General features: G+C 39.9%; 1 protein-coding gene across 2 annotated transcripts in view; it reads left to right on the top strand.

Moving 5' to 3' along the window:
• Window positions 1–14,531, top strand: part of LOC136433599 (CDAN1-interacting nuclease 1-like) — a 49,466-nt gene extending 34,935 nt beyond the window's left edge. Inside the window, exon 11 of one of the 2 annotated variants that reach the window (XM_066425964.1) lies at window positions 12,751–14,531. In XM_066425964.1, coding sequence (XP_066282061.1) covers window positions 12,751–12,889 — 139 coding nt within the window. In that variant the 3' untranslated portion in view covers window positions 12,890–14,531. Of the gene's footprint in view, window positions 1–2,405; window positions 4,420–12,750 lie in introns of those variants that run through there. The other variant, XM_066425966.1, reaches the window with a different exon arrangement.
• The last annotated feature ends 526 nt before the right edge of the window (window positions 14,532–15,057 follow it).

The raw sequence follows: 15,057 nt of genomic DNA, 5'->3' as shown, positions 1-15,057 counted from the left end.
GGATCTGATTGGTCCGTCATTTCTCACCCCTGACATAGTGGTTCCATCTGTCAGGTTTGGTAGAGCCAATGGTTCCCAGTTGGCAACTTAGGCCAGTCAGCATGTTGTGTTGTCCCCATACATCAATGGTGTCTGGTTGTTTGATGGCTAATTGAGCAAACTGGTCTTTCTTTTGAGACAGGTAATGGGGAACTTCTGTCAGGTGTTGTGGTACAAGGTCATGGACAGGTTACTGAGATGTGAGGATCATCGGCAGGTTCTGCTGATGTTACAAAAATGTATTTGTAGGACATTTCTTGTGCCATGTCATTGCCTGATGTCTAGTTATGTGTTCAATTATATCATAACTTTTAAAAAAACTATCTTTTCTCTCAAATACACAGGGTGATAATGATCAACTTTCTGCTGTGGTGTTAGCCCTTCAGGTATCCCCTTGAGTTTTTAGGCTGCCTCAAAAGTTTTATTTTTTGATCCACCATAACATGAGAGGAAGTATTTTGCTCACTACTTGTATCTTCCTCTGTAGTCTGGATTACTGTAGATTGCCTAAAGCTGTTCAAGAACCATACTGAACCATACAACTTACAAGAACCAAAACAGAGTGGCAGATTTTTGTCACAATGCAATAAAAAATCAACAAGAAAATGCTGAAATATATTTGCGCAGGTAATAACTGCACTATTGTGTAAAGATTTGCATTTTACTAATGACAATAAATGTGCACATGAATGTACATCATAAAGAAAGAGAGTAAATCTTTATTTGAACTTATTGCAGTTTTATGTAAGTTTATAAAGTAAGTCCTCTGACAACTGGATTGGCACAATTTAAAAAGTGTGTTTGTAGCATAACTAAACAAACATTATAACAGTTGCATTATAGGAATCCATAATAAATTGATCCATGGAGACATCCTCATAAAACAAACAGAAAGACAGCTGAGATTTATACATGCTGGAGCAAGAACCCATCACTAATGTAGCATGCTGGCCAAATTGTTTTGACAGTTTGATTGGTCAGTCAGATATGGTGAGAGGAATGATACATCAGCTGGACTCTACTGACCACAGACTGTAAATTCCAGCTGACCAATCACTCCCCGAGGTCAGATCTTTCATCCAGCCAGTCCAACTGGTGTTGACAGATTGATGTCCAGGACTGGGGGAAATTTGATCTGTGTCTGAGTAAGGGTTCCCTGTACATGATGTAAGGATTCCCCAGATATAACTATACATCATACAGATCATTTTACCCTGACATGTAAGTCTGGCTGCTGTCATGTTAGGACTTGGAACCGGCACGGGAGGATTTGTCTGAACAAGTGATTATGGTACAAGACAAATACTCCCCGTGACATGTACGCTTTGGAGATGAAGACTGAGGTTCTCATCCAGTGCCTTGACTTACAGAACTTTTAAAATTCTTATGTCAAGATACAAAGATTTATTTGCTTCCCAGACTTTCTAAATGTGAAAATTCATGATAAAGTACATACTCTCAATATGTGTAGACCAAGGTAGATATTGTGTTGTTCACTTTTTACCAATAGTGATGATATCAGAAAGAAACAACTTGGGAAAAAGTTATTGAAACGATATAAGGTAAATTTTAATTGTTTTGTACATTTTCACTCACCCCCCCCCCCCCTCCACCTTACTCTAACTACCTTTCACCTACTGCACACAGTCCTATTGACAGGAGATACATCATTAAGCAGTGGTGCAGGGTTCCCTGGGGGAGTTCCCCATGATGTAGCCTTTAGCAGCAGTCTGTGTGCTGTGTTTTATGTATGCAAACATGTGTCTGCTGACATGTCAGGGTGAATTATAGACAAGTCAGCAACATGCACAACTGTACATAAGTTAAATATGGGAAGGTGAAATCAGGACAGGTTGCTGTACTTGAAACGAGAAAATGATAGAATATGCATATTTACTGACATTCTGCTACAGGTAAAATATTTTAAGGCAAATTTTGATAGCAAAAGAAGCTAAAAGGTACAGCTAGTTTATAGCTAGCCTGGTGTCCCAACCTCTCATATATAGCTCCTGAGTTTCTTTCGTCCTCTCCGCAAATATCAGGCCGAAACAGATTCTGCGGCTATGATAGGTTGGGACACCAGGCTAGTTTATAGCTCCAAGGAAGTTCAATATAATCTTTTTTAAAAAATGTTCAGCATTGTATTTAGTACGTAATAAGAATAGTTTATTGAATTAAATAAATATGAAATTGATTTTGTCATCTTCAGAAGTTTTTATCTTGTTGACGCAGAATGTATGGTTTTCCACTGTAGACAAAGGTCGCCTCACAGACTTATAAGGTGAAGGAGACATTCCGCTGAAGTACACCTGTGTTGATTGATAGCCATAAAAACTGTTTGCCTTCCCACTGTTCTTCACACGTAGTTACGGCATCAAAGTCGGCCATCTTGTTTCCAAGACACAATAGACCATTGGGCGAGCATATCAACATTCTTGTGCATAATACGCCACCAGCTGTGCCAACCTCCCAATGACCAAGGTAGAAAGTACCCACACATGGGTTATTGTGCAATAAGAAGTGGAATTGTTTCTTGGTCAAATACCATAAAGTTTAAGAGAGGAGGAAGCACAGGTGTAATAGACTTTTGTTCTTGTTTGTCTGACAGGTTAGACAAACATGTTGTTGAACAACATTTTGTCTCACACGTAAATTATGTAAACCTAATCTTGTAAGAAAATGTAATGTAGATCCCTAGATATTGATGATTTTCACATATATGTAGTTAATACAAGTCTATAATCTACCATGTGTCTTTGTCTTTTTACTGGGACAAAAACAGAAGTATTTCTGAAGAATGTGTAAGAAGCTTGTCATTGGCACATTTGACATCTAGAGTGGGGTTATAAAATCAGCAGTATTTTTGTGCCAAGGGTAACCAGAATAATGCATGCTAGACTGATAGCATTGTTTGCTATAGACCAATTTGTACTTGTTATCTGTCACAGGCCCACATATTGTAAATGCAGAAATGTTCGCGGTGGTTTTATGTTCGCGTTTTTCGCAGTGAACTCTGCGAACTTAAAACCACTGTGAAAAGCCATTCCATTGTTTGACTGTACCGCTTCTATTGTTTTAAACACAAACTCAAAACCACCACGAACACTCCATTTTCTCCCCACCGCGAAATCAATCCCTGCGAACATTTCTGCATTTACAGTAGTATATGGTCTGGTATGTGTCTAGCGTAATCAAGGACATATAATGTCGTCTGTATGATTTGAAACCTGGGGTTAGGAAATAGCTTTTTATCTGAGCAGAAAATGTAATTCATGGTCATATGATTCATTTGCCTGATAACTAAATTTCATTATAATCTATTTGACTCATTTTAGCTTGTAGCAATGTCTTGTTGTTTTGCAGAAGTTGTTTATTGAATTTTTAATGTTATAGGTGGACAAGTTTAGTAGTTCAAGTTTGAACAGGGTAGACAAAAGAAACAAGCAGCAAAGTAAAGTATTGAGAACAGCTTTCAAACATTTAGAAGAATATTTGCATTAACTTTTATTTATTGGTTACAAACCAGGGATATTTGTTATGATATTTGTTGAAAATTGTGCTTTTTTGGATTCCCCAATTAGGAATATTAAAAAAGATTTTCCTCTCAGCTATCGAACAGATATCCGTTAAACAAGGATTTAATCTAGTGTGGCCTAAACTTGCATTAAACATAGCCATTTATCAACTGTGTGGAGGACTTTTAATGTCACATGGTAGACATTATTCTCCACTCTCTAGGGGGGGATTACATCAGAATTGTGCATTATGTCCTCTACAATAGGCTTTGTTGGGTCTGCATGAATAAAATTTGGAGTGCAGATTCACGGTTTTCTCGGACAAAACTCCATCTGTTTGGGTGGCATCTGTAAGGGAACATACACACATTTCATTGTAAAACCTAAACTTGGACCAAGAAAATGTACTAAAAGTCTTGAATGATTATAATAAAGACAAGAAGTTTTAATCTAACATATTTTCTAATATTCCAAATCACTTGTATATGGCAGGAAATGTAATCATAGAGCTGCACCAGTATAGCATACTAATGGGATCTGAATTTGAAATTGTCACATTCTGTAATGACAACAATGCATCTAACAACCTTAAAAGCATTCCTGACATAAGGGAGACTCTACATTTATAAGTTACACAGGTATTAGATTGTTGAATAGTTTTCTCTTTGATAAGACTTAAAGGACAACCAAGACAAAATATTAAGGGCATAAAAGTCCAGAGAGTAAAAAATATCATAATGATAATGAGCATAACATCTCTTTGCAAAATGTGTGTGTGCTAGATATAAAGTGTATATCTTTTGCTATTCACAAAATACCATATAGTCTATCTTGCATGTGGACTTCAGATTCAGGAAGATGGTACTATAAAGTAATCAACATACATGTATATATGTACATGTATGCATATAGCTGCATTGTGTTTGTTCTTCACTGATAGTGTGTTACAACCATCATGCTCCCATTCATCAAATGATACTAGCATCAATAATGATAGTTGCTTCCCACTGTGGTCAAAATGCATCGTTTTCTGGAGGTGTGCCATTATTGGAGTGAATGCTATAATTAGAAAAGTCAAGCAACAGATTATACCACAATGTAATGAGTTGTTTTCATTTGTCCATATTTTAATGATGTTCACATATACACTATATATAATGTATAACTTACTATTAGTCATATTGCAGTGTGCATTCTTTTCAACCATTGCTTTTTCTTTTGCTCCAATATTTCATCTTTTACAAAAAATGTAGGGGATTTGTCCTTGAATGCGTGTACCCTTGGTCCTGAATGCCTTTCATCCTTTCTGCGTGGGGCATAAATCTTATACCTAAGAAATGTATTGTTAGTCAACACAGATTTTGCACTTCTTTTGGTGGTCAAGATGAAAGCATTTTTGTTGTACTAAAATCTTTTGGCACTTCATCATGTGACTGTACATCATCATCTGTACATTCATTTATTTTCACAGGGATTTAGTTTTGTATTAGTAGGGGATATGTGGTTTTTGATTTGTGGTAAGTTTGTGGCTGTAACAATTCTGTTGTTCAGTAGGAATAAAAAGGAAATATTAACAGCTTAAAACATTGTGGATGGGTCTCTGTACAAAAAAAGACATGTGGAAATAAAACCACCGCAAACATTTCAAAACTTACAGTAATGAATGCTGACAGATCTTAGACAATGATGTAGTTTGCATGGTTTATGGTCACCTTTTACCAATGAGGATCTATCGATGTAGACCCTCCTTCCTATTACCGACAGGTGTGACCAGGTATGTAAGAGATGATTTGCACGCTTCTGAACGCCTGATTTGCCTTTGTTTATTTGTTGATATGGAATTGCACCTGTCAATTAATGAGGTACTTAGTTCCGCAGATTGTTGTTTAAATGAGCCACATGTGCCAGCTGTCCCTTCTTGAGGAGATTTATTGTCTAGTGGTAGCTGACCTTTGACCCACCGCCTTTGTAAATGTTGTAGTACCTGTCCTGTAGATAGTTTCATCAGGTTGATAAATCAATTCAACATCTATTTATTTATCTATTTATGAATCTTTAGGGTGGTCCCTTCAGTCAACTAAGTAACTGATTTCCAAGGGAGCCTTCCAAATCTTAACAGGATACAAAAGAATAACTTAGCATAAACTGAATGAATAATACATTCATAGTACATTACACAACCTTACTTTTCTTCCTAACAGACATTTCGACAACTTATCTGCTGCCTTCATTAGTGTAAAAAGGATTTGAAAAATAAGATACTTTATATTTACACTGATAAAGACAGTAGATAGGTTGTCAAAACGTCTGTTGAGAACAAGATAAGGGACTGTACCTAACATTCTTAAGAAAATTATGTTAAGTTGTACTACATAGTTACCACCCTCACGACCACTTCTAGTCAGATACAGTCAAGTCTTCTCCCTGTGTGCTACTGTCAGCAATGAAATATAATGATTGTGAATGAATCAATCACCCATACGTTTTATCTAGCATGCGTTTTTAACTGTACGATCTCGTAAACTTGTATTGCTTTGATGACAAGTTGCAGGCAATGAATTTCATGACCAAGGGGGGATGTTGTATGATTTTACTTAGATGAGAAATTTTGTTGACATTTTTTCTCAATTACATAGATTTTTAAGTTGGCATCCATAGTTCCTCATCTGATAAGATCATGGTGATATATGACAGTATAGTAGCTATCAACAATAATTACTTTTTAATCTTTATTACAACACGATATCCCATACTGAGGGACATTCTTGGAAAGTCCTTCCATACTGATAGTGTCTCTGGTCTCCAAAGTAGTCGGGGTCTTTGGGATCTTCTGCATTCTTTGTTCCCTCCAAAACGTTTCAGTTTGCATCCAGCGGTTTCCTAAATTGATTTTGTGAGTTCCTGCTGACCATATTGTCCCTGTAAGCCCCACACTGCGGCCCAACTGTGGAGGCTGCACACAAGCCTTGCAGGAGAGCACCAGAAATACGCCAATCTTGTTATCATATCAACCGGCTAGGCCGCCAAATCCCTGTGATTTTCATTCCTGGGGAAACTTTAATTTACTGGGACCCCTCTCCTCTCCCCGCGGTACGGGGGCTTTACATACTACTCTAACTCCACTCTCCGTCCCCTCCAAATGGCTCCTGTAACCAGACAGGCCGAACACGTTATCCCATGTAGAGTTGTCAGCCAGGATCCAGCAAAGATTTAGAAATTAATTCTTTTGTGGGAGTGCTGCCACTCCAGGGACCCCAGACTGATCCAAATGGGCTCTGACAAGGATGAAGTCACAATTGTTGCAGGATAATGTGGATTAGCTCTGGGCCCAGCCAACTTTCCACAATTTGTCATCGCTTAGTGTGGCAGACCTTTTGTGGGGAGCGGCCAATGGGAGGACAAGCCCGCCAGGAGTGCAACAGCTCCCCGGGGGCCCCACGGTGGACCAGACTTTTCTACCAGGAAGTTTGGAATCGTTCTGCCGAAGAAAAAAGTTTCAGAAAAGTTAGTACTTTTGTGTCATATGTGGCACGACAAAGTCTGCATATCTTGAGAAAAGACAGTGAGATTAGGCAAGAGATTTCTTTTGAGATTATGATTAAACCATTTCATTTCCTGCTTCCTTAATACAAATTGAAATCAACTACAGTATATGTACTAATTTCTTTTTCTTATTGCAGAATGGCTGTTCCTTCAACAGCAAAATGGTAGTACCACAGGGTAACAGTCCTAAAATACTGTGAATCTAAATGTTCGCGGCGGTTTTATTTTCGTGTTTTTCACAGTGACCGCTCTGCCAAAAGTCTGTTCCACCTCCAATAAGCAGTTCCAATGTAGTACTACTTTATTGCAGAATTCTTTCAACTGGAATTTGAAACACTGCAAAACCTCCTTCTCTAAAATGAAACCACTGCAAAACTATTTATTCATTATTCAATATTCAGCATATTGCCAGAGTTAACATACAGTTCCTTCACCTTGTTCCTTCCTCGTACATTACAGTCATTTAAAACCTGAATACCGTCTTCACCTCAAAGCGTTCTATCTTCATCGTTATAGAAATCCAGTGATACATTTGTCTGTATTGCATGGTAAGTATCCCCACTGCTGATCAGGAAGCACGGGGAAGTCAATAGAAGTGCCCACAGCAGCTACTGAAGTAGTTGGCTCAATACTTGAGAACCAGGAAGTAACTTTAGAGTTAAATATGAATTGCCTGTCAAATGTAGCTACCAGGAGTCCGGGTCTCGGGGGAGGCATAACCAAACTTCAGCTCAAAGTCCCATCAAATTGAGTTAGAAAAGATGAGATTTGGTCCGGATGGTGATTGGGCGGCCAGATATTGCATATTGGCTGGGAGAAAATCAAAAGCCCTTTCTGTACCCTCAGGAATGAGGTTCCTTCTGTGCCACTCTGACTTTCCCATCTGCTGTGGAGAATTGATTCTGCTGGTCTTGGGCCACCCTTCTGAGCTCAAATTGAAATTTAATAGTGTGAGGCCCAAGTCTTCTGTGGCCCACCCCAGGAGGCAATTTTCACCACTGCCACGGCCTTTCAGCCTCTGTAATTAAGGTTTTCGCCATGTCCAAATTGCTTTTCCATCCTTGCATGTTTAGCACCTGGTTTGGGGGAATTTCTCTGACATTAAGGAGGACTGGCACAGAAGGAACCTAATCGGATAAGTGTTACCTCTCCCGCCAAACTTGGTTCCCCACTCCCAATCTGCAATTAGCAGGACCGAGTTTCCCCTTTCCTGACAGATGTTTGCAGATGTTTCGGGAGAGAAACCCGCCCGCCCTGGAAAGTTGTGGGAAGAAGCCTGAGAAGAGAGCAGGACATTCCGACATGACAAATGGCATTCCATAACCCAAGGTCAGGGAATTCGGCCCAAAAGGGTGGCGGAGCTGGGAAGGGTTCATTTGACAAGATTACTATTGATCGGGAAATGAGTTCGGGCGTCCTGGCTGTGTCAGAGGCGTGCGGGACCGTCAGATTGTTTTCATATCGCTAGACTTAGCACCCATAAGCCCTGTGAAAATGGCAGAGGGTTCGACTACATTTTCATTAACAGTGAGCTGCTTAAATCCATTGGCGAGGCGGGGGAATCCCATTTTCTGCATATTTCTGCCCAGCGGTGGCCGGGTCAGCGGCATAAATCACCTTTCATTATGAGACCGGCCATTAACCTGGGATGACCATAAAAGCTGCCAGCAAGGCAATAAAACGGCATAATTAATTCTGCTCGCCACCTCGCGGCACTGTCTGGGAATCCTTCATTCCCGATCTCCTTGCACCACAAAGTCATTAGCTTTTTTAAAAGAACGGCCGACTTTCTCCAAGGTAGGAATTTAAGTTGGGCTTGATGGACGAGGTGTATTACATATCCCATCAAGAGCCATAAAGAAGCAATTCACACAGAAGCAGCTAATAGCCTTATGATGATATCGCGGGCTCATATGGTGCCGGTGCGTGGCCAGGGGCCACCTTTTTATCGGAAATGGCCATATTTAATATCCCACCCCACTGTGCACACAATAATGATGTTAGGTGCAACAGCTGTCTACTGGCTTGCTGATCTATGTCGTATTTCAGATCCCGGGGAAAATCGCCGTCCGCCGCACCCGGTAGTTAGCGCCCGGTAAGGCTCGACAAAAGACGGTCCCCCGGAGGAGGCCAGAAGAAATATTGGGCTAATTTAGAGCGATGATCACTTAAAGACCGTTCGCTATGAATCACAACATTCCAATTGTGTGCTATCTCCCCGCGTTATTAAAAACCCTAACACTTCCGGAATAGGCCGCTACACTTGCGGGCTCCCCGCACAATTCTTTACTAAATAATTTTTTTCCCCATGAGCTGAAGCAATTATCATATTACCTCCCAAAACCCCGGTGTCCATCAAATGTTTCCCCTGTAGAGAGGGCCCGTTTGATAATGATGCCGGCAGGAATCGCCTGTAATTTTGCAAAGCTGGATTCACTCATTCATGGACAATGAGGCCTGGGGATATTTGGAGTGTGCCGACATGCGAGGGACTGTGCCGGCATTCTGATGCTAATGACAGGTGTTGGGCTGATAGCGCGGCATTACCACTCCATTGTTCGCAAGGCGATCATTGCCCCGCTACAATATTGAAAGGATCTGATTACATCGGTTTCATTTCCAGAGAGGTGAAAGGGGTTCTCCCCTGATAGCTGGCTGCAAGAGTGATAGCCTTGCTCGGAATGGCTTTCATCGCACGGTTTGTTTGCTAATAGTCTTTTCTTTTCAACCCTCCTGTACTTGAGGACAATGCAGAAGTGGAATTCTACCCTGGGAGAACCATTACCTCCAATGTAAAGTGTGAAGTACACCATATTGTTCTGTAAATCTCCATTCTCTTCCCATTGTTTGCATTACAGATGAGAAGATGCTCTTTCCAATGGTATTAGATTAGAAGCATTATGGAATGCAAATTCCGGAAAATTGCTGTTCAATCCTCCAAGGCCCATGGATTTACCCAGAGAACAAAAAACTAAACCAATATTAATGTTTACCCCAGAGAGCCTGATAGTAAATCTACCTCCCAGCACAAAGTTGATAAAATGTCTCTGACATAATTCACTCCAGCAGTTTATTATTGAAATACTTGGAAGTCATTTTGTGCAGAAAATCATGAAGAACAATGCGATGGTATCAGGAATGGCTACGGTACAGATCGACTACAGTTTGAATGCAAATTATTGTACAGTAGTAGCCTTTTTCCCTTGCACACTTCATTTACCCATTTAGAAATGCCTTTGAAAAAGTAGGACTAGAACATTTTGAATATCTATGTCCATACGGTCAACGTTATGACATAAGTTTGTGTTGCATGACAATAACTTCAAAATCCTCTTTCTGTATTCTATATGAGACACCAATAGCATTTAAGCTGAACCAAATCAATCTTTTTTAAGCACAAAACAGATTAGCACCAATTATATTTAGCATAATCTCTGAATTAATTGTCTGTGTATCATTCTGAGGAGACACAGCATTGAGGTAGGCTGTATCCCAGCTTACATATAAGATCAACAGATATTAGGACACAATCAGGTTGTGTTTTGTAACTTGGTTCTTCCAAGGAGGTTTTCTACTGTACAATAATTTGCATTCAAACTGTAGTCGATCTGTACTGTAGCCATTCCTTGTAAAAATGCATACCTGGTCAACTTTGTAGATTTCACACTTAGGCCATGTTGATTTGATTATATGGATGACATCCTCTAGGAACCCAAAAACTGATGCGAGCATGCAAATAAAAAAAGTTTGTCACTAAATTTAGAAAAGTTGCCTTCATTATAGAATCTACGTGGTCAGGAAAGATAAACAAAACACACAGACCGAAATGTAGACTCTTCATTTTTGTACTTTCAAAACATCTTCTTTGACTTTAGAAACGACATTAGTATCCGTTTTCCGATTTTTTTTTTTCAATTTACAGCATGTATTTTATCATTTTGCAGCTGCTTTTTAGAAAACCTTTTCTCTTTTTTTTAAACGGAGGAAATTGATATGCAGACAGATGTCGTCCATATAATCAAATCAACATGGCCTTACAAGTAGACACAAATACTACGTTGAATCTTCATCATAATCACCAGGCTCTTTTGTTTGGTTAAGAGATTTTGTTTTAATTACTTTAGTCTAATAATCATGGAGGTTTGAAAATAGATAATTTTTTCAACTTCCTTGATCTGATTTATTGGAATTTTGAAATGAGCCCCAGATAAGTATACATTGTTGTCCATTAAAAACGTAACCATAAACATTGTAGTGGTATTAATGATATTGATACTTTTAATCCTCCTTGGTTTGTATCTTTGAACTTGTAAAAAGCTCCAAGTATTTATCATCACTTTGAATAGATTCAACTCGGTCAGTGGTACATGTATGTGATCGGAGTTGGTTAGCCGGTCGGTTGTGCATTTTGTGACGAGCCCAGTTATCAGTACCAGTGGCTTGGTTGGCGGTGGAAGATGCTAGTGTGTGGTTGAACAAGATAAGGCACCGCTGCTCTACATACGGAGGCATCCCTTACATGCTCTCACAACACTGTCTGGCTATCTAACAGTCTCTTCCTTCCATTCTGGACGACAATCTACGCTTGTACAGCGGTGCTCGGGAACAATATTGGACAGGGCAGAAGTAGAGGCTTGGTCGTATGTCATCATCCCACTCATCCCTGACAGAAATATGTCCAGCCTATTGAGCCGGGCAGTAAAAAGGATCAAGTTTGTCTTTATTGTCCATCGTTACAGAGGACAGTAAAAACTGCAAATGAAACTGTGTGGCTCTCCCCATGAATTCTGCACAAGGAGGTGATTTTGGCTGGGATGAGCTTGATGGTGTGTAATGTGCCTATAGTGTTACAGGCTCCTGTTACCGTGCCGGGTTTATTTTGTGCAGCTAGCGTTTTTAATGCCGCCAGTTAACTATTATGTCTGCCACTTTTGAAGCTCATCATCTGCTGGTATTGTATAAGCATGCTGTTATATCACGGAGGAGGCCATCTTAAAATGCACTGGTAGAGACTCAAACAGCGCTGAAAAACAAGCTTTCATACAGCAAATACATGCTGTAATGGCATAAAAAAGTCAGTGCACAAAAATGCCAGCAAATGGAACTGGAAAAGAATTCACAAGCCAAAATGAAAAATGAAAGTAGATTAAACTGAAGTTGTAACCTGCATGTAGAAGTTATGTTGAAAGAAACTTTGCCCAAACTAAAACACAACTATGTTCCGTAGGCTGATGAAACATTCAACGCATCCAGTAAACCTTGTCTCCTAATACGGCAATTGGGTATCAGCAATTGATAGGCAATGTTATTTCATCCCTTTATCCAATACTCCTGTACAGAGCCACATTAGCTATGTAAGCCCAATACTTTTAAACTTTCTAATGCCTATCACACTCCCTTTGTGTGAAATGGAAGTAGCCCAGTGATCACATGACTAATTCTGATCATATGACAAGGTGTACAAGATTCCTGGCAGGTCACTGAACCTATGTTATAACTCTGAAAGCTGTGGGTTAGACACATCTACAATGTGTATCCCTTAGAATGGCATCTATTCTTTTAAAGATGAACAGCTAAGGAACAGTAATACATATTCCCCACTCTGTTGTTTGCAGTGTTTAACAGCTTGTTTCTCTGTGTTTCCTGTGGGAAGGTTTGGGCCAGGCATGGTGATCTACTGGTTCGGCTTTATCGATGAGCTGGATGTGAACGCTGACAAGGGCATCGTGCTGATGGACCACTTCCCAGACTCCTTCACCACTCTACAGGCACTAAGTGACAGGGACAGATAGCCAAGCTGTTTTCTACAACCAGGATTCTACAACCAGGATGTCCTTAGAAGCCATCCACCCACCCACGTGTGTTTTGGTACCAATTTAAGAAAACCTGTCTGTTGTCCTACTCTTCAGGCTATCATTCCTTAAAACCAAGATATATTTGTAAGATATAAAGTATAATGGTCTTTTGTATGTTCCTTAGCAAATTAGCATACCCATTGCACTGTTTCATGTTGTATGTGCAGATAAGCTCTTACTCTAGTCAATTTGACATGCTTTATGTAGTGTTCTACATAACAAATTCTATCATGTAACAAGAATATGGTGATACCAGAGTAGTGTCTTAGAACCTTCTAGCCTCCATAGCAGGCTTCTTAGCTGTAAGGGACTTCTTAGAACTTTTGGGGGAATTATCCCTGTTCTCTGATCTGGATTTAGGCATCCTCGTTAAACCAGGACCCATATCGCTCCACGTTACATCGGTCGCGGAATGGGCCCTGGTAAAAAGCTTCGCCACATATGGAAAATGATATACAATCAGAAAACAGCTCATAATAACCCCCCCCCACACACACACACACAGACACACACACAAAAACGTCCACCCAAGATGCCTGCTAAGAACATCCAACCTCTAGGTGATGTGATGGAACAATATCTACCTGTCATTTATATACCTGTCATCTTTACTTTGTCTCTTCCTGAGTCTCCACCCTGGGTGGCAAATGTCCACAGGCCCCTCCGCTCCCCCCTGGGAGTTCCCATGATTTATCTCTCACCTCTTACATAGAGACCCATCATCAGAGCTGGCCCAGAATACCACAGGTATTCATGAGGCAGTTTAGTGTAATTGGAAGGAAGACAGCAGAGCAGGAAGGACAAGAGACTATTTCGTCTTATGTCCCCCCGTGGGGTCGTAGCAGTCCTCCCCAGGCTGCCATAACAGTAGGAACACACCTTTCTGTTTACCTCTGCAACACCTCATGTGTCAACAGCAGAATTAGAAGGAATGATTTTTTTGGGAAATGTCACTACAAATCATGAGAATACGTTACATGTAGAGTTGTGAATTATTTGTACTTCCTGCAAAAGATATGATATTCAGGGAAATCCTGTTGACGTTGTATATTTTCTTTTGGTTAAACCGGTATTATGTGTTGCAATGAGAGAGTTAGCATGACTAATATTTTGGGAATTGTCACTACAAATCATGAGAAGAGCCTTATGTAAACGTGTGAACCATTTGCACATCCTGCAATAGATATGACAGTCATGGCAATCCTTTTGATGTTATAACGTTATATTACCTGTTGGCTTAAACAATTAGCATTGTATACATGTATGTAACATTATACATCTAGCATTATATATATTACAACAACAGAATTAGCGGGACTAATTAAAGTCCTACGTTATGTAAACTTGTGACTTATTTATACTTCCTGCAATAGATGTGACATTCATGGCAATCTTTTTGATGTTTTGTATTTTCTGTTTGCTAAACAGATAGCATTATGTATGTTGCAACGACAGAATTAGTAGGAATACTTCTTTTTGAAATGTCACTACAAATCATTGAGAAGAAAAGCCTTATGTTATATGTAAATACATGAACCATTTCTACTTCCTGCAATAGATATGACATTCATCATGGCAATCCTGTTGATGTTGTATATTTTCTGTTGGCTAAACAGATAGCATTATGCATGTTGAATACTTATAGCGGCTTTTAGTGAATCTGCTACTGTCCCTCTTGTAGGTCCCTATCACACAGTATAATGAGTGTGTGTTTAGGCAAGAAGTTTATTCTTATCACAAGGCCGTCCAATTGGTGGCAGCACATAAATGATAAAGGGTGCCACAATGGATAAAGTTCTGTAATGCTACTACCCTGTCGTTCATAACTGTCACTTTATTTCATGATTTAAAGTTGGACAAACTTTAGAGGGATAGAGAGTGGCAGGGTGCATTGTGTGGATGTAGTGGGCACATCCCAGGTAAATGGGGACACCATTATAGCTGTGGGCAGCTCTGTGTTGTTGCAAATTACCCAGGCACAGTGACCCTGCAAATTGCAGCCGGAGATCTGCATCTTCTCTGGCACCTCCCCGGAGACCAGTAAAACTAAGTCATCTCCTCTACCAGGTCGGTGTGTGGACCCCAGGGCACAGAGGACACACAGG

Source organism: Branchiostoma lanceolatum, chromosome 4, assembly GCF_035083965.1.
Source record: "Branchiostoma lanceolatum isolate klBraLanc5 chromosome 4, klBraLanc5.hap2, whole genome shotgun sequence".
Lineage (NCBI taxonomy): Eukaryota > Metazoa > Chordata > Leptocardii > Amphioxiformes > Branchiostomatidae > Branchiostoma > Branchiostoma lanceolatum.
Note: the sequence above shows the minus strand (reverse complement) of the source record. Positions and strands in the feature narration are given on the sequence as shown.